The 16,902-nt window shown below is 38.6% G+C and overlaps 1 protein-coding gene across 3 annotated transcripts in view; it reads left to right on the top strand.

Moving 5' to 3' along the window:
- SEC63 (SEC63 homolog, protein translocation regulator) overlaps window positions 1-11,053 on the top strand; it is an 84,212-nt gene extending 73,159 nt beyond the window's left edge. For all 3 annotated transcript variants that reach the window (XM_063813338.1, XM_001148185.7, XM_063813339.1), the window contains 4 exons: window positions 560-661; window positions 5,139-5,237; window positions 8,902-9,006; window positions 9,964-11,053. In XM_063813338.1, coding sequence (XP_063669408.1) covers window positions 560-661; window positions 5,139-5,237; window positions 8,902-9,006; window positions 9,964-10,107 — 450 coding nt within the window. In that variant the 3' untranslated portion in view covers window positions 10,108-11,053. The remainder of the gene's footprint in view (window positions 1-559; window positions 662-5,138; window positions 5,238-8,901; window positions 9,007-9,963) is intronic.
- The last annotated feature ends 5,849 nt before the right edge of the window (window positions 11,054-16,902 follow it).

Below are 16,902 nucleotides of genomic sequence, written 5' to 3'. Positions count from 1 at the left end.
ATGTAGGCTAGTGGGGCAGGCAGATTTGTAAATAAATACTATAGTACATATGAAATTACACACATCTTATGCAAGGTACATAAGGAGGGAGTGATCAGTTCAGTCCTGAGGTAGAAGGAAATTCATGGGAGGCTTTACTCAGGAGTTCATACTTTGGGCTTTAGTTGGTCCTAAATAATAATGAGTAGGCAGAGAAAGGGAGAAATCAAAGTCCAAACAGGGTTTAGGAGGAGTGAAATAGTTTGGTAAGTTCAGAGAAGTGTAGGTAGTTTGAAATGACTAGAATAAAAAGCACAAGGAGGGAGGCAGTGACAGGAGACCAAAGAGAGGCAGGCTAGGGTCAGATAATGAACGGCTATGTAGTCGATACTACAGTGGTTAGATTTAATATATTTAAAAAGGCATTGTAAGGATGAGCAGGGAGATGATCAGATTTGTGAGACTGAACTTGTTCTAATCCTAAGTAGTTAATTAGCATTGTCAGGAATAATACCTGGAAATCCTTAAAGTGATAAAATACATACTAGATTTTAAATATTTTAATTTTTTTGTTTACTAGGAGTGGCAAGAATTACAACAAAGCATACAGCGAAAAGAGAGAGCTCTATTGGAAACCAAATCAAAAATAACACATCCTGTGTATAGCCTTTACTTTCCTGAGGTGAGTTATATACAGGCTACTGTGTTACTTATTCCATTCACTTTCTCCTCAGGGATTTGTCAGTTGACTTTTAGCCCTCTGTCATGTGTATTAGTTCATATGTGCTAAATGTGGTCTATCCTGAGAGGCCATATTTTTAAAGGGAATATTACAATAGGTATTATACTTAGTGAACGTGTTGCTTATAAAAGAGATTGTTAGCTTCTTAAGTATTTCTGTGGTTTTCTTTGCTTCTGTCTTTTCTGTGCCCTGATTACTGAGTGTTATGTGTAGTGGTGATTTCTCATTAGCAGATTAGGCAGTCTTCATCAGACAAATGCATATTTTGCCTTTGAATACTTAACTGTTATGAATCTCTCACCTCTGCCAAGTTTTAAATCGGATGAAAAAATTCTTAAATTTTCTCTCTGAGGATCCTGCTGGCGACATGGAACCATTAGAATTGCTCTGACCCTGGTCATTGTTGTCCCAGTCCATGGAAATATGTGAGCCCATGGCTGTGGGACCAACTGTGTTCTTGGCTCTAATAAATAAAGTTCCATAAGAGCTTGATCATAACTGAGCCCCAGGCTCAGGACAGGTCATTACAGTGCTATTTGTTGCCTTGTCCTTGTCTACTTTGTAATTGCAGCCTGCTCAACTTTCGATCTCCTTGATAGCCTGTGTTGTTCATCTTTCAAATTACCTTGGGATTCCCTTGACATTTTGCATTAGAGTATGATTCTGTCTGGAGTAGAGGTCAAGAACTGGTTCCCCCAGTTCGGGAAACTGTTCCACAGACTGCCTCACAGCTTTGCCACAGAACCTTCTGCTCACCACTTGTGTTTGGCAGGTGATTTCATGTATAAATCTGCTTTCTGCTCGAGAATGTCAATCTAGAGTTTCTGGGGACTGCTTAAGGCAAATTCGTAAATAATTTGGCTCTCTTAGTAATAAATGAGTGGCTCTGCACAGACTGTTGTTTTGACTTGGAGAGAAGTCTGCCCAGGATTCCATCTTAATGCACGTGCTGATCTTCTGGCATGTCCTGAGCTTTAGTCCATCTGTTAGGGGCATTGTGCCCATTGCAGAGGTAGCCTGCCAACACCAGGCATCCTGAAATGAAGCAAGTAAATTCCATTCATTGATTGGTATAAAAAGTGCCATGGGGTGCTCAAAGCTGCCTAGTGTGTACCCATGTAACAGACAGTTTCATTTTAGACCATGCTTAGTTAATAAGAGAAACATTCATTCACTCCCTCAGAACATGTTATTAGTGGCCAAGTGCTGTGGCTCATGCCTGTGGTCCTAGGCTACTTGGGAAGCTGAGGTTGGAGGATCACTTGAGCCCAGGAGATTGAGGCTGCATTGAGCTGTGATTGTGCCACTGAACTCCAACTTGGATGACACAGTGAGACCCTGTCTCAAAAAAAAAAAAAGATAAAAATCATTTTATCAGCAAAATGCCTTTTTCAAATTTAATCTGCATCTGCATGGTAAACATTTCAGATCATTATTTATCAGATAAAATGTATTTAGGGCCAAGTGCAGTGGCTCATGCCTATAATCCCAGCACTTTGTGGGGACGAGGTGGGTGGATCACCTGAGGTCAGGAGTTTGAGACCAGCCTGGCCAACATGGCAAAACCCCGTCTCTACTAAAAATACAAAATTGGCTGGGCATGGTGTCACATGCCTGTAATCCCACCACTCAGGAGGCTGAGGCAGGAGAATTGCTTGAACCCAGGAGGCGGAGGTTGCGGTAAGCTGAGATTGTGCCATTGCACTCCAGCCTGGGCAACAAGAGTGAAACTCTGTCTCAAAAATAAAAAAATTAGCCGGGCGTGGTGGCGGGTGCCTATAATCCCAGCTACTTGGGAGGCTGAGGCAGGAGAATTGCTTGAACCTGGGAGGCGGAGGTTGTAGTGAGCCAAGATTGTGCCATTGCATTCCAACCTTGGTGACAGAGCGAGACTGTCTCAAACAAAACAAAACAAATGAACAAACAAAATATATTTAGGATCTTTCTAACCTCTCTACCTGTCTACATTTCCATGTTTCTTACCTAAGTAACCTAACTACCAAACTACCCACTTAGTAATATTTGACTTACATGTTAGTGAAATTCGTCTATTATATTTAATGCGTTAAGAATGGTTAGGAATCTCACAAAAGAAAAACAATTTTGTCTAAAATACAGGTAACTCATAGAATATCTGTTTCACTTTTAACATGTGCATCACTAGGCACAGGTGTAGTGCCGTTGATTGATATTCACTGGCTTCTTAATAAATATTCTTTTTTTTTTTTTTTTTTTTTTTGAGCTGGAATTTTGCTCTTGTTGCCCAGGCTGGACTGCAGTGGCGCAATCTTGGCTCACTGCAACCTCCACCTCCTGGGTGCAAGTGATTCTCCCACCTCAGCCTCTCGAGTAGCTTGGATTGCAGGCATGTGTCACCACACCCAGCTGATTTTGTATTTTTAGTAGAGACGGGGTTTCTCCATGTTGGTCAGGCTGGTCTTAAACTCCCGACCTCAAGTGATCCACCCGCCTTGGCCTCCAAAGTGCTGGGATTACAGGTGTGAGCCACCATGGCTGGCCCTTAATAAATATTCTTGAGTGAATCTCATTGTAATTAAATAGGCTGAGGGGTTGGAGGGAAAGGCATTCTCTAAGTGGGGAGGTAAAGAAGTGCATAATCTTTAACATAATCCTGTGCTGCTTACATTCCCTACTTGTTGTAATGATGTTTCTGACAAATGTCAAAATGACTTAAAAAAGAGGTGATATTGTACCTCGTGTCACTAATAATCATAACTGCCGCTTATTATACTGCATGTGCTAGGCTTTCTAACATATATTTTTATTTGTATTCTCTCAGATCATCTTTACAACATGGCCAGAAGTAGGCACTGATCGTTGAGAAGAAAATGAGATTTTAGGGAAGTGAAATAACCCAGGTTTCTGTGTCTTTAAAACAGATATTGTCAAACTGCAGTCTGCAGGCCAGATCTGGCTGCCTTCCTGTTTTTGTAAATGAGGCTTTATTGTAAATAAAGTTTTATTAGAACACAGCCACACTTATTTTTTTCATGCTGCAAGGGCAGATTTGAGTGGCCGCAACAGAGGTGTTAATATTCCACTTTGAGGCTGTTATGTATTTACACACATATGTTATGTATACAAATATGCCTACAGTGGTAGTCCTAACCCTTGGTTTAAGCAGAATTTAATTTTCTTGTTAAGTGCCACTCATGTCACCGTGTACTTGTCATTTATTTATTAGACTTATTAATGTTGCAGTGCTTTATCTCCGAAGGTATTTAAACAGAAGAGTTTTTAGTTGTGCTTAGTAGTGTTTGAAAGATAAACCAAATTTTAATCTATTTTTATAGTTAAAATTTTAGCAGCAATTTTAGTTTAAAAACATAAATATGGGCCAGGCATGGTGACTCATGCCTGTAATCCTAGCACTTTGGGAGGCCTAAATGGGAGGATCGCTTGAGCCCAGGAGTTCAAGACCAGCCAGGGCAACATAAATGAAATCCTGTTTCTACAAAAAATACAAAAATTAGCCAGACGTGGTGCATGCCTGTAGTCTCAGCTACTTGGGGAGCTGAGGTGGGAGGATCACTTGAGCCCCAGAGGCAGAGGTTGCAGTGAGGTGAGCTGAGATGGTGCCACTGCACTCCAGCCTGGGTGACAGAGTGAGACCCTGTCTCAACAAAAAACAAAACCAAAAAAACCCACGTTTTCTCAAAGAAACTGTTTCAGTAAGATGATTTTTTAACCATTTCGGACAATTGAGAGTTTAGAATAGTCTAGTACTATTTTGGTTAAATAAATATTTAGAACATCCTAGAGTTTATTTTGTTTTAAGCTGTAAAACATTTTTCTTTAAACTGTTTTGGAAAGATACTTCCCTACCCAACTCTTAAACAGGTGTTACTAAGCAGGTGACTAAATAGTGAACTGAGGTGTGCTGTAATAGAGCAGTTGTTGCTGAATGCACGGAGGTTTGGTGCTTTCAGACTTCTTGGCCTTCTAAAATATATATATACACACACACATATATGTATATGTATATATGTGTGTATATATATATACGTATATATATGTTCCTTCCACTCCAACTTTGTGGCTTTTGCTTATTACTAGGTAAGAGTACTAAGATTATTTGCTACATGCTATTGTAATAGTTGTATATATTTAGAATAATGCTTGTTACTTAAGGTTAGTCAGGGTTTTTAATATGAAGGCCAATCAATAGGTTTTAAGGAGCTATTGAAATCCCCAAAATTGCATACAAAATGCTTTTAGGCAATGGATCTACAAATGTTAAGAACAGCTTATTTCAGTAAATATTCATTTGAACACCTATTTTGTACCAAGCAGTTTGTCAGTGCAGAGGATCTCTAAGATAAGAGAGGCCAAAATTATATTCTTTCTAGTTCTTTCTGATTATTTATACCCCTCTTCTTTTTTTTTTTGTTTCCAGGAAAAACAAGAATGGTGGTGGCTTTACATTGCAGATAGGAAGGAGCAGACATTAATATCCATGCCATATCATGTGTGTACGCTGAAAGATATAGAGGAGGTAACTATCAAGCAACATGATTTCAGTGTTTAACAAGGCACAGCTGTCACCATCATGCTGCTTCATATATCTTTTTTTTAAAAACAGTTTATCATATTTAGCATATTGTATTCTATTCGTTGCCTGCATTTTGTAACTGTTCTCTATTTTGGGGGTGAGCTCATTGGAAATTTATAAATAATTGTTAAAGGTAGGCAACTTAGTCAATGTTTTAAAAATTTGTTCTCAGCTTGTTTTGGGAGTTTTCACTGTTAGTGTCTAGGAACATACGCCTTTCCTCCTCCTCTCCAGAATTTAGTGATAGAATTTTTGTTCTTATTGGATTAGTGTTGAGTATTAGATCTTTTGTCTTGAAAAATCTAAGAACTGATGATGTGGATTTCTTGAGTGGAATTTTTGATTACGTGGTATTCACTGTTAATGACATCAGTAAAGCAGCATTGTGATGAACATATTTACCCTTGGGAACTGCATTTTTGTTGTTGTTGTTGTTTTTCTTGTTTTTTTGTGTGTTTTTTTTTTCTAGGAAGAAGGTTCTGTCTGCCTGTACTTGGTGGACAAAAGCTTTTCAAGATAGCCCTATGATGTTGATTTTTAGTACATATTTTTTAACCCTTTATAATCAAGTGGTAAATGCATGAAATAGGTTAATAATAAATTTATAGAGGTCGAATTGATGGGCTGGAGGCTCTGTATGTTTGTAATTTTGGTCTGTATTGCTAGATACTTATTTCTCTATAGAAGGAATGAATGTCTAAATATGCCTAATACCTCTCAGCATGTCATACATTTTGAATATCATTGCTAGTTGGAAAGGTGAAAAATAGCATCTTAGATCTTCATGTTATTTTTTCCTCTGATCTTTTTTTTGAGACAGGGTCTGGCTGTGTCACCCAGGCTGGAGTGCAGTGGTACAATATCGGCTCACTGCAACCTCTGCCTCCCGGGCTCTCCCACCTCAGCCTCCCAAATAGCTGGGACTACATACGTGCACCCCGTAAAAATTAGCCACGCCCAGCTAATTTTTGTATTTTTTGTAGAGACACGGTTTACCCATGTTGCCCAGGCTGGTCTCAAACTCCTGAGCTCAAGAGATCCGCCTGCTTTGGCCTCCCAAAGTGCTGGGATTACAGGCATGAGCCACTGTGCCTGGCCTCTCTGATCTTTTAAGTTTTAAAACCTATTGAAAAGTTAACAAGCATGGTATCATGAAACCTCCCTAGATCCCCACCCGTATTCACCAGTTGTTTACATTTAGCTGTTACTTGTTTTATCTTTCTTTCACTGTATATGTACGTACAAAACATGCACGTGTGTGTATTTTCCCCTGAACCATTTGAGGTACTTGTAGACATCATGACATGACACCCCTAACTACTTGACATGTATCCCTTAAGAACCAGGGCCTTGGGCTGGGTGCAGTGGCTTACACCTGTAATTCCAGCACTTTGGGAGGCCAAGGCGGGCAGATCACTTGAGCCCAGGAATTCAGCAGCAGTCTGGGCAACGTGGTGAGACCCTGTCTCTTAAAAAAAAACAAAAACAAAAACAAAATCCAGGACCTTCTCCATAGGCCTACTACAATGATTATACTCAGGAAATTTAACATTGATGTGGCATAATTATCTAATACGCAGTCTGTATTCAGATTTCCTCAACTATTCCACTAATGTCTGTTACAGTTTTTGGTTTTATTTTTAAACTCAGGATCTAATCAAGGATCACACATTGTAGCTGGGTGTGGTGACTTGTGCCTGTAGTCCCAGCCTAACTCAGGAGGCTGAGGCAGGAGGATCACTTGAGCCCATGAGGTTGAAGCTGCAATGAGCCATGATCATGCCCCTGTACTTCAGCCTGGGCAACAGAGTGACATGTCTCGAAAGAAAGAAAAAAAGATTTTTACATTGTATTTGGTTGTCATGCCTCTTTAGTGTTGAATACTTTCTTGTTCTTGTTCTTTTTTTTTTTTTTTTTTGAGACAGAGTCTCACTGTGTCGCCCAGGCTGGAGTGCAGTGGCATGATCTCGGCTCACTGCAAGCTCCGCCTCCCGGGTTCACGCCATTCTCCTGCCTCAGCCTCCTGAGTAGCTGGGATTACAGACGCCCGCCACCGCACCCGGCTAATTTTTTATATTTTTTTAGTAGAGACGGGGTTTCACTGTGTTAGCCATGATGGTCTCAATCTCCTGACCTTGTGATCCGCCCGCCTTGGCCTCCCAAAGTGCTGGGATTACAGGCGTGAGCCACCGTGCCCGGCTTCCTTGTTCTTTTTTAATCTTTGCATGCCGCTGACATTTTTCAAGAATCCAGGCAAGGTGTTTTGTAGAATATCATTTAATACGAATTTGTCTCATTGGTTACTCATTATTCATCTTTGTGTTTTTGGCAAGCAAACTATGTTGGTGATGTAGTTCTTAGGTCAGAAGTACAGTATATGACTTTGCCCTATGTTGGTGATATTAATTAAGGTTGCTCATTTAGTTATGGTTTTTCTCTATTGTAAAGGTATTTTTCTCCCCCTCTAATCTGTGGGGTGATATTTAGGCCCTGTGTGAATGTCCTATTCTCCAACAGTGTTTTACCCAATCGTTTTAAACATAATGTTGATGATTCTTGTCTGAATCAATTTTTACTCTGCTCATTCTATTCAGTGTAGTTTTTATTTCTCTGAAGAGTGAAACTTAACCTTCAGTGTGTTTGAGTCGTCTTTTTAATGTGTCTGTTTGTGACCATTGTTCACTTTTGTTGAGTCTTAAAAAATTGGTTTGGGATCTTTTTTTAATGTTAAGAAATCAGCCCTTTGTGATATGTGTTGCAAATATTTCTCCCCAGTTTGTTTTACTATTCTGGTTGTTTCTACCAGATAGAAATATAAATACCTATTTGTTTATCCATTTTCTTACTTATTTTTTGTAGTATGATTTAAAGAGTTTTTTTTTTAATAGTTTCTAGGTTTGTGTTATAGTTAGGCCAAACTGAGATTAATTTAAGAAAAAAAGATTCCTTCATGATTTTTTCTAGTTTTTTTTAAAACTGGCATATTTTAATATTTAGTCTTGACTGTAAAATCTGGATTTTGGAGATTGGAGCAGATCACTAGAGCAGATCACCAGAGAATACAAATGTCATTTAAAAAAAATTGTTCTTCTTTTGTCCAAGTGGAATAGAAACTTTTTAAGAGTTTGTTACTATTTGTATTTGAAGTTTATGATTTGATGATAAATAAAATATCTTCTTGACCTTTGGCACTGGGCGTTTATTCTAGAAATAAGAAAATTTGGCAAGAAGTATCTCCTATCTAGTGAAGTCTGTTGTTTTATTCCAACATTTCATTTACTTATGCTTTTATACCTACTTAATTTCTTCAAGATGATAGCATAGAATTTGGTTGCTTTAAGTACTGCTTTCTTGAATTGTGGAGATACAAATTAACCTCATCAGTTCTGCATAATTTAATTTCCTCTTTGGGAGGTATTTATAATATGTAACATACATTTCGCTTTTTTAAATTATTGTTTATAAGGACTTTAGTAACATTTGTTAGGACTTTCTGTATTATCTGCAGAAAAAACCTGGCTGTTAAATACTGTGGTCTAGGAATTTTAGGGAGTGAGCTGTTTCCTCCCCATAATACAGATTTTTAAGTGCTGATTTTATCTTCTAGGTAGAGCTGAAGTTTCCTGCACCAGGCAAGCCTGGAAATTATCAGTATACTGTGTTTCTGAGATCAGACTCCTATATGGGTTTGGATCAGATTAAACCATTGAAGGTAAGAATAGTGACTCTTCAATAAATAAGAGTTTTCTGTATAAATGTTTAATATACTAGGAAAACATTTCTAGTTTTGAAATGTAGAGTTATGGAAGGAAAAAAGTCATCTCATGCTTTATATATGATATACTTGATGGACTACTCTTTCAATAATAAACTTAAGGTTTTAGGTTTTTAAGGAGTATAACAGTTTAGAACATTGAATATAAATTACTTTAGGGATGCATTTTAATGTGCTGTAACTTTATAAGGCCTCAACAAATGGGTTCTTTTTTCTTTAGAAAGGCACTTTTTTTTTTTTTTAAACCACAGATTCTATTTGGAGTGTATATTAATTTCTGAAACTAATTTATTTTTGTCATCTTAGAGCATACACTTCTGTAAGTATCATTTGCAGCACACTCTGATCTTTACCAATTCACTTGAGCTTTTTATAAAAGGTGTCCTATTGTATTAGAGAGATGGTGCTAAAAGTATTATTGCATTATAAAGGGTAAAAGTAGCCAGTAAATGCGAACCTCTTTTTTGTTCCATGAGGGTTCCATATTTCTTTTAGTAACTGTAGAATTTTACATCACAAGTCTAGAGACTGCAAAATGTCTCGGGTTTTTCTTCCTTAAAGCAGAAGGCTTCTGTTAAGATATGACTCAGTGTTCTTGCTCAAGAATCACAATTATTTTATGCCATAGAAATACATTCATAAATAGTATAACATATAGAATCAAAATATCAAACTGTATTAGAAATTTAACTACATTTACATATTGTTAAATTTACTTGTTTTATTTCTGGGATGAAGTGTCTATTCTAAATGAATGAGTTGAATTTAGAATTGTGTCCATAAAAAACTATTTCTTTATAATTGCTGTGGTCAAAGAAAACCTTTTGTTTACCAAGATTTCTTCCATTATTTCTCCCCAAATTTCTGATGTCTACATTTAATTCTTCTTTCTAGTTGGAAGTTCATGAGGCTAAGCCTGTGCCAGAAAATCACCCACAGTGGGATACAGCAATAGAGGGGGATGAAGACCAGGAGGACAGTGAGGGCTTTGAAGATAGCTTTGAGGAAGAAGAGGAGGAAGAAGATGATGATGACTAAGCAGTACTCTGAATGGACCACAGTGTTTGCACATATTTGCAATTTTTTGCTGTTTTGGAAGTGTATCATAAACCAGAAACAGTACAGAACTGATGTTGAGGGAGGTGTAGTTTTTTTACTCTAGAAATGGGTGCATAATATAACTAGGCAGTGGCGGTGCCTTGGTACAACCTGAAAAATGTTAAGGCTTATTGAAACCTTTCAAGTAGGGGATGGTACATTTATTTCATCTGCAAATGATAATAAATCCTTTGTTATTATAACTGTCCAGAAGTGTGGGCTATGTATTATCTGATCAGTCTATGGTCCCAGTAAAAGTAAAGATGCAGGAAACACAGTCTGTAAATGAGTGACTTTTCTTTGTTCAGCTTTAGTTTTAGCAAACACCACAAATATGTTTTAAGTAACATCGCTCAAGTTTAAGTAACATCGCTCAAGTTGATAATCTCTTGATAAACTCTGTTGTTGACATTTTGCAGTGATACAAGACTGTAGCAGCTCCACTCATAGATTTAAACTTTTATTTTTACTTATCTTGGTCATAAGTTGGCATTCTCTCACATTCCACATGATATAGAGGGCTACGTTTTGGAATTTTCCTTTTCTTAATTGCCCAGAGTTATCAGACAGATTATAAAAATGGCTTTTAATGGCTTAAACCATTTCTAAACCTCTATCTTAGCAGATCAATGCAGGATCTAATTCTTTTGATAAGTTCTAGCTCTAAAAGTGATAGTGGGACTGTATGTTTTCTGATACTGGTGGCTTATGTTATTAAACCTTTTTTAAAAAAGGTTCACTCTAAAAGCTGAACTACATCCTTAGTTTTCAGTCTACTTGACTCTATCAGGAGCTTTTTAAGGAAAGTAAGTATAACATGCAAAGGAAGCTTTTTTTGTATTCATTTTGGACTCCTGTCAATAAAAATAGAAGTTTGTTGACTCGTTTTATGTTTCAATGGTGTGTGTCTTTTTACTATCAGGACATAAATAGGGCAATCCACTTCTTTATTTTTCAACTAAAGATTGAATAGTATTGTACATTACTGCTAAAGTGACTGCTATTTCTGTATACTGTAGAAAAACCCAGGAGTGAGAGGGATTTCCCCTCATAGTACAACTGGAAGGATAGTGCTTGTAAAGAGTAGAGATGTGTACATGATGAATCATTGAGGGAGGGTGGATATTTTTATTCCTAGATATGGAGGAAACATAAGTCTGTAGTATTATAAAACTGATTGTAATAATTCTTTCCTATCAAAATCTCCATAGGTCAAAATATTGTTGGAATACTAAAATTTGCAACCTTGTTTACTTTAAAAGGTTGCCACTTTCAGTGCAGAATACTACTGGCATCTTGTTACTGCAGTAGTTGGAAATAAAATTTGAAAATTAGCAAAACCATGAATGGTTTTTTTGGTTCTAAATTTAGGATGTAATATTTCCTATAAAAGGGTGAAAGCAGTTTTTTTCTCTATAACCTCAATCACCAGTTTAGTGAGAACCTTTCTTGGCAGGCAGGAGGCAGTGTCACTGAGGATTTTTTTCATTTACTTCACTGTACAAGTAGGAGGGTGGGTTTAATTTTCAAATCAGGTTCTGCTGTGAAGCACCAGTGTCTTGAGGCAGCTACTGATTACCTAAGTGTGGTGGCAGGGGGTGAGCCAGCTGGTGTCAAGTGAAAGGAGGGATTAGAGAAAACAGGTGTGGCACAAAGGCAAGGAAACTGAGCAGACAAGACAACAATGTGTAGAATGCGTATTTCCTAGTTTTCTTGAAAGATTTCAAGAAAAGTTTTTTTTTTTTTTTTTTTTTTTCTAGTGGCTACTTTGCATTAAAGAGGCTTTATAAGTTCATTCACACAGCTGGCTTCTCAGGTTTTAAGATTCTGGAGAGGATGATAACCTAGTAACACCACAGTGCTTAAAAAAAAAAAAAAACTACCATCACCAGAAAATTCCACCAGTTTGTTTTCCTTTTCTCTTTGTGTGATGTGTATGTACTTCCCAACTAAGTAAAATAAAATTTCCTCTAGTGAGTGCTTTAGGTAACCTCTTTCCATATGGCAGTAGTGAAAGAACTGAGCCTTCAGTTGATAGTTCTTCTCTCTCCAGCAAGTCGCTAAACTCCACATCCCTTCGTTTTTCCTCTGGAATGAGAATAACAAACTATCCTAGTTTGCATTTAATCTAATGGAAACTTGAGCAAAGTTTCAATTTTCTTCCTATAAAGAAACTGACATTTTGTCAACAATTGATGAGCCTATAGATCATACAGTGTATAGGAAGTGAAATTGAAACAGTTACTTAAATTATGTGATATTTTTCTCTAATTGGTAAAGTACCTATTAAAATACAGCTGTTCATGAGGAGACTTACCACAATTCAAAGTGTAGCAGTTGTGTATTTTAGCATTATAATATTTGATTGAGGCCCTGAGGTGTTAATATCTCAATCTCAGAGTTAGATGTTCATGTCCTTTTTGAATTTTTTAAACATTTTTCATAATTTTTTTTTTTAAGTTAGGGAGCACATTGAGTGAAGTTCTCTGTGTAGAACAATACCTTCTGCTCTGCTTCTCCCAGCTTTCACTGAGGGCTGGAAAAGGACAGGCCTGTCCAGCTGTACTGTCCCACTGTGTGTGGGGAAGCTCAGGCTCTGGTGGAAGCAGGGGGGTGTGGATGTCAAATAACTGATGTGGAAACAGGGAGGGAGAGATATAATGAGGCTCTCTAGGCACGTTATTTTTGACCACAAGTTTTGTTCAGTTTGCTTCAGCCAATCCAAACCATATACTAGAGTGTTCTGTAGTCACAATTCTTATTTCAAATGTAATTCAGCACCTTACATAATTTTTGAGAGGTTGTCATTCATCACATATTTACTGAGTTTCTATGTGCCAGGCTCTGTGACTGGATACTGGAGCTATCAAAATGAAAAAAATAGTGTTAAGAACTCACTCGCTGGTGTTAGAGCAGGTAGATGAGTGGCAATCCATTTAAATCCATTTGCCTTGGCTATTATTTGGAATGCCTTTTTTTTTTTTTAAGTCTATCTACTGTAGGCAGAAGAATTATTTCTTTAGGGGCTAGCTATTTATTTTGCTGGCCTTTTTTTCTCTCTCTTTTTCTTCTTAAGACGGAGTCTCGCTCTGTCCTCCAGGCTGGAGGAGTGCAGTGGCACGATCTCAGCTCACTGCAACCTCCGCCTCCCAGCTTCAAGCGATTCTTCTGCCTCAGCCTCCTGAGTAGCTGGGACTGCAGGTGCCCACCACCACACCCAGCTAATTTTTTAATTTTTAGTAGAGATGGGATTTTGCCACGTCGTCCAGCCTGGTCTCGAACTCCTAGCCTCAAGTGATCAGCCCTCCTCAGCCTCCCAAAGTGCTGGCATTACAGGCATGAGCCACTGCGCCCAGCCTGTTGGTTTTTTTTGGAAAAAAACCAAAAACAACAAATCATCATCCTTTCCTTTAAAATGTTTTTTTTAAGAAACAATTTTCCCACAAACGGTCTGATTTAACTCCATGAAATCTTCTATTTAGACTGCCTTAAAGTGAAATAACTGTTGGTGAACCATAACGACATTTTACCAGCTGTGTAGTGATTAGTCCAAATATGTCTCAAGAAGTTAGCACCAAGCATTCTCATCCATTTAAGCTTGATGCTAGGGCTATTTTGCAAAATTTAAAAAGATGCGATCTTGTACATATTTCTGTAACCTGAGCTGAAAACCCAAATAACAATCATTGACATACTTTAGGGCTATTGTTTCAGGTGGGGGTGTTTACATCCCAGGGGCGTGGAGATGATCAATCCATTGAGGAAGTATTAAGATGATTATTTGTATTTAATCTCATCGTTTTAAATTTCTATTTTTGTGTGTTTTATAATGTACATAATATATTGTACAATTGTACACTTCTATTATTTATAAATAAACATTTATTGGTGCATTACATTTTTTTTTTCTGATTTGGGTCCATGATCAAAATATTTGGGCACCACTGCTTTGTGGTATGGATAGGGTGACATTTGACACTCACCACCTGAGATCACAGAGTGATATACTCTGGAGTTGGTGGGTTGGCATTCACTGTGTGCAGCCCTACTGTAGCTCCCAAGAGCAAAGTGAGACTTTTATGAGATAGAGCTGAGTAGGTCTGGAGGTGGGATTGATAGGCAAGGGGAGGGTTCTGCACAACGGTTGTCTGTGGAATGCAAGTGGTGCAGGTGTGGAGCAGCAGTGCTGGGGACGACTTGCTGGGACTTTGAGCAAATCACAGCCTGTTGCTGGTCCTGGCAATCAGTGACTGCTGCAAATGGAAGGTGAGTGTGGGAAGGACTGGCCACTCTGTTCAGCACGAGGTTGTTTAGCGTTAACCTATCAGCCTGGGTACACAAAGGGAGCTGTAGCCCTCATACCTTACCCGAAACACCTGAGGTTTACACTTTAACATCTGGATAATAGCAGCAATGGACTTCAGTGTGAACAGATTCCATTAAGAGTTAACTTCAAGCTATTTCTCTGTATTTTCCAGCCTCGTTCCAGTAGAGGGCGATAGGGCTGTAATTTTCTTTAACAAAGAATGGTGTGTTTCGTTTCAGACTAAAAACGACGATTAAAGAAATGCTTTGTAATTTATTTGTATCTGCACCTTCTGGGATTTCCTCCCTCTCTTTTGATCTTTTATGTTTCCCCCTAACCTTTTTCTTCTTTACATGTGTCCTTTGTTATTTATTTATTATTTTTTTAGAGGCAGGGTCATGCTCTTGTCGCTCAGGCTGGAGTACAGTGGTGCAATCATAGCTCACTGCAGCCTCAACTCCTGGGATCAAGTGATTCTCCTATGTCAGCCCCCTCTGAAGTAGCTGGGACCACGGGCACTAACCTGGCTCATTGTATTTATTTATTTATTTAGAGACAGGGGTCTTGCTATGTTGCCCAGGCTGGCCTCGAACTCCTAACCTCAACCCTTGGCCACCCAAAGTATTGGCACTATAGGCATGAACCACCGCACCTGGCTGTGTGTCCTTTAACCCATTAAATTTACTGTCTAGAAACATTAAGTCCCTTTGCAACCAACTCCAAAAGACAATCCATATGTATGCATTGTGCTGGAATTCCAAATTGCATTTGTTTGCTTGAGAGAGGTGGACAATCAAATAGGACATGGTAATTCCTTAACTCTACAAAATCTAATCTGTTTGCCTGATAGGTGTCAACTATTAAGAGTCCAGAGTTTTTACATGCAAGCTAACAAGTTAACCTGCCAGTGTCATGGATGCTGACAAAACACAGAAGACTCCAAAGACACAGGCACAGCAGGTGGCATGAGCTTCATGTTCCCCATCTGTTCCTGTTGTCTTCCAAGTTCCCACGGAGGCGATGTGGAGTGGCCAGGCAGATGCTGTTCATATCACAGCTGAGGAACTCCAAGCTTGGGAGACCTAACCCTGTCAAGCCTGCAAGCAACCCTGTCTTGATCTTATTATCCTGGACAGCAAACAAACTCACCCTCTTTCTGGGAGGGAGACACTGCCTTCCAAGGCTGTTTGCCATACAGACACCCTTGAAAAGATAGTCTAGAACAAAAGCCTGTGTGCCTTTGATCACAGGTGTGCAGAGACATGAGAGACTCATGGAAAACTGTCTCTCAACAGCTGGAATTCAATACATATAGGACCTGTATTTACAAAGAGATATTATAGAACACTGATTTTCAAAGGGAATGAGGTCTATTTTGTGAAAACTAGGACCACTTAGGCAGTTTCCTTGAGAATAATATACATTTAAACTCCTTGGAAATGTTTTATTGTCAAAGATAGTTTTATGTTGCAACTGAAGATAATTTACTTACCCGTGCACCAACTAAAAAATATCCAGAATTTTCTAAGTTGAATCCAGTCCATTGTGACAGTGCAAAACAGGGTATCTAAAAGAAGGAACACTATACCTATTCTACGTGGTAAACATAAGAGATTTTGATTATCGCTTTCTGCACTCCTTCCCCAAACCTTCCACCCCTCCCCACAAAATACAAAATCCATACCCTTCCTTTCTGGACAAACTGAACATTTTCCTCCAAGGAAGTCTGGTTCCTTGTAGAATAGTTGCCATTTCTTCAGTGTTCTTTTTCCAATATGCTGCCCAAACTTAGGGAGGCCTTAGACCTTTGGTTGAAATAACTGAGGAATCTTTGAAATACTATTTTGAACAGTCTTCCTGGTAGGTAGTTGTCCTTTGGGGGGAGATGTGTTTTAAACTACAAAAGTTCATTTAGAAATGATACACAGTAGGGGGGATCCAATTCATTGATGGGTATTTTGATTAAAAAAGTAAGGCATGTGACAAAAATTCAATGAGAGACTTAAAAAATCCTTATCTTCCAACCAGGTCTGACGATTCCCAAGGAGACATCGTCATTCAGTAGTGTTCGTGGGATCGTGGTAAACTCCCTCATTCATATGCATTAGCCTGCTTCTGTATCTTTGTCCAATTAGTCTGTGTGCTTTATAATCACATCCAACGTTTCTGCAGCTTTTTTATTTCCCAATTCTCTGCCAGGTTCTTGGGACTCCAGTCATTGGCTAGGCTCTATGTCACTTTCCAAGTTCCTCCCAAAGCTTACTGTTCCTCTTCTTGACCTGACAGCATCTATTAAACAGGGAGAGAGCCAGGAGAGGTGGCTCAAGTTGAAAGATGGCAAGGCACCCCCTTTCAAGTATCTTAGAGTCGCTGCTCTTCCTGCAGCCAGCTCCTGGTTCAGAACTCAGTAGTCACTCTTTTTCCCACGA

The sequence above is a fragment of the Pan troglodytes genome, chromosome 5 (genome assembly GCF_028858775.2).
Source record: "Pan troglodytes isolate AG18354 chromosome 5, NHGRI_mPanTro3-v2.0_pri, whole genome shotgun sequence".
In the NCBI taxonomy this organism is placed as follows: Eukaryota; Metazoa; Chordata; class Mammalia; order Primates; family Hominidae; genus Pan; species Pan troglodytes.
Note: the sequence above shows the minus strand (reverse complement) of the source record. Positions and strands in the feature narration are given on the sequence as shown.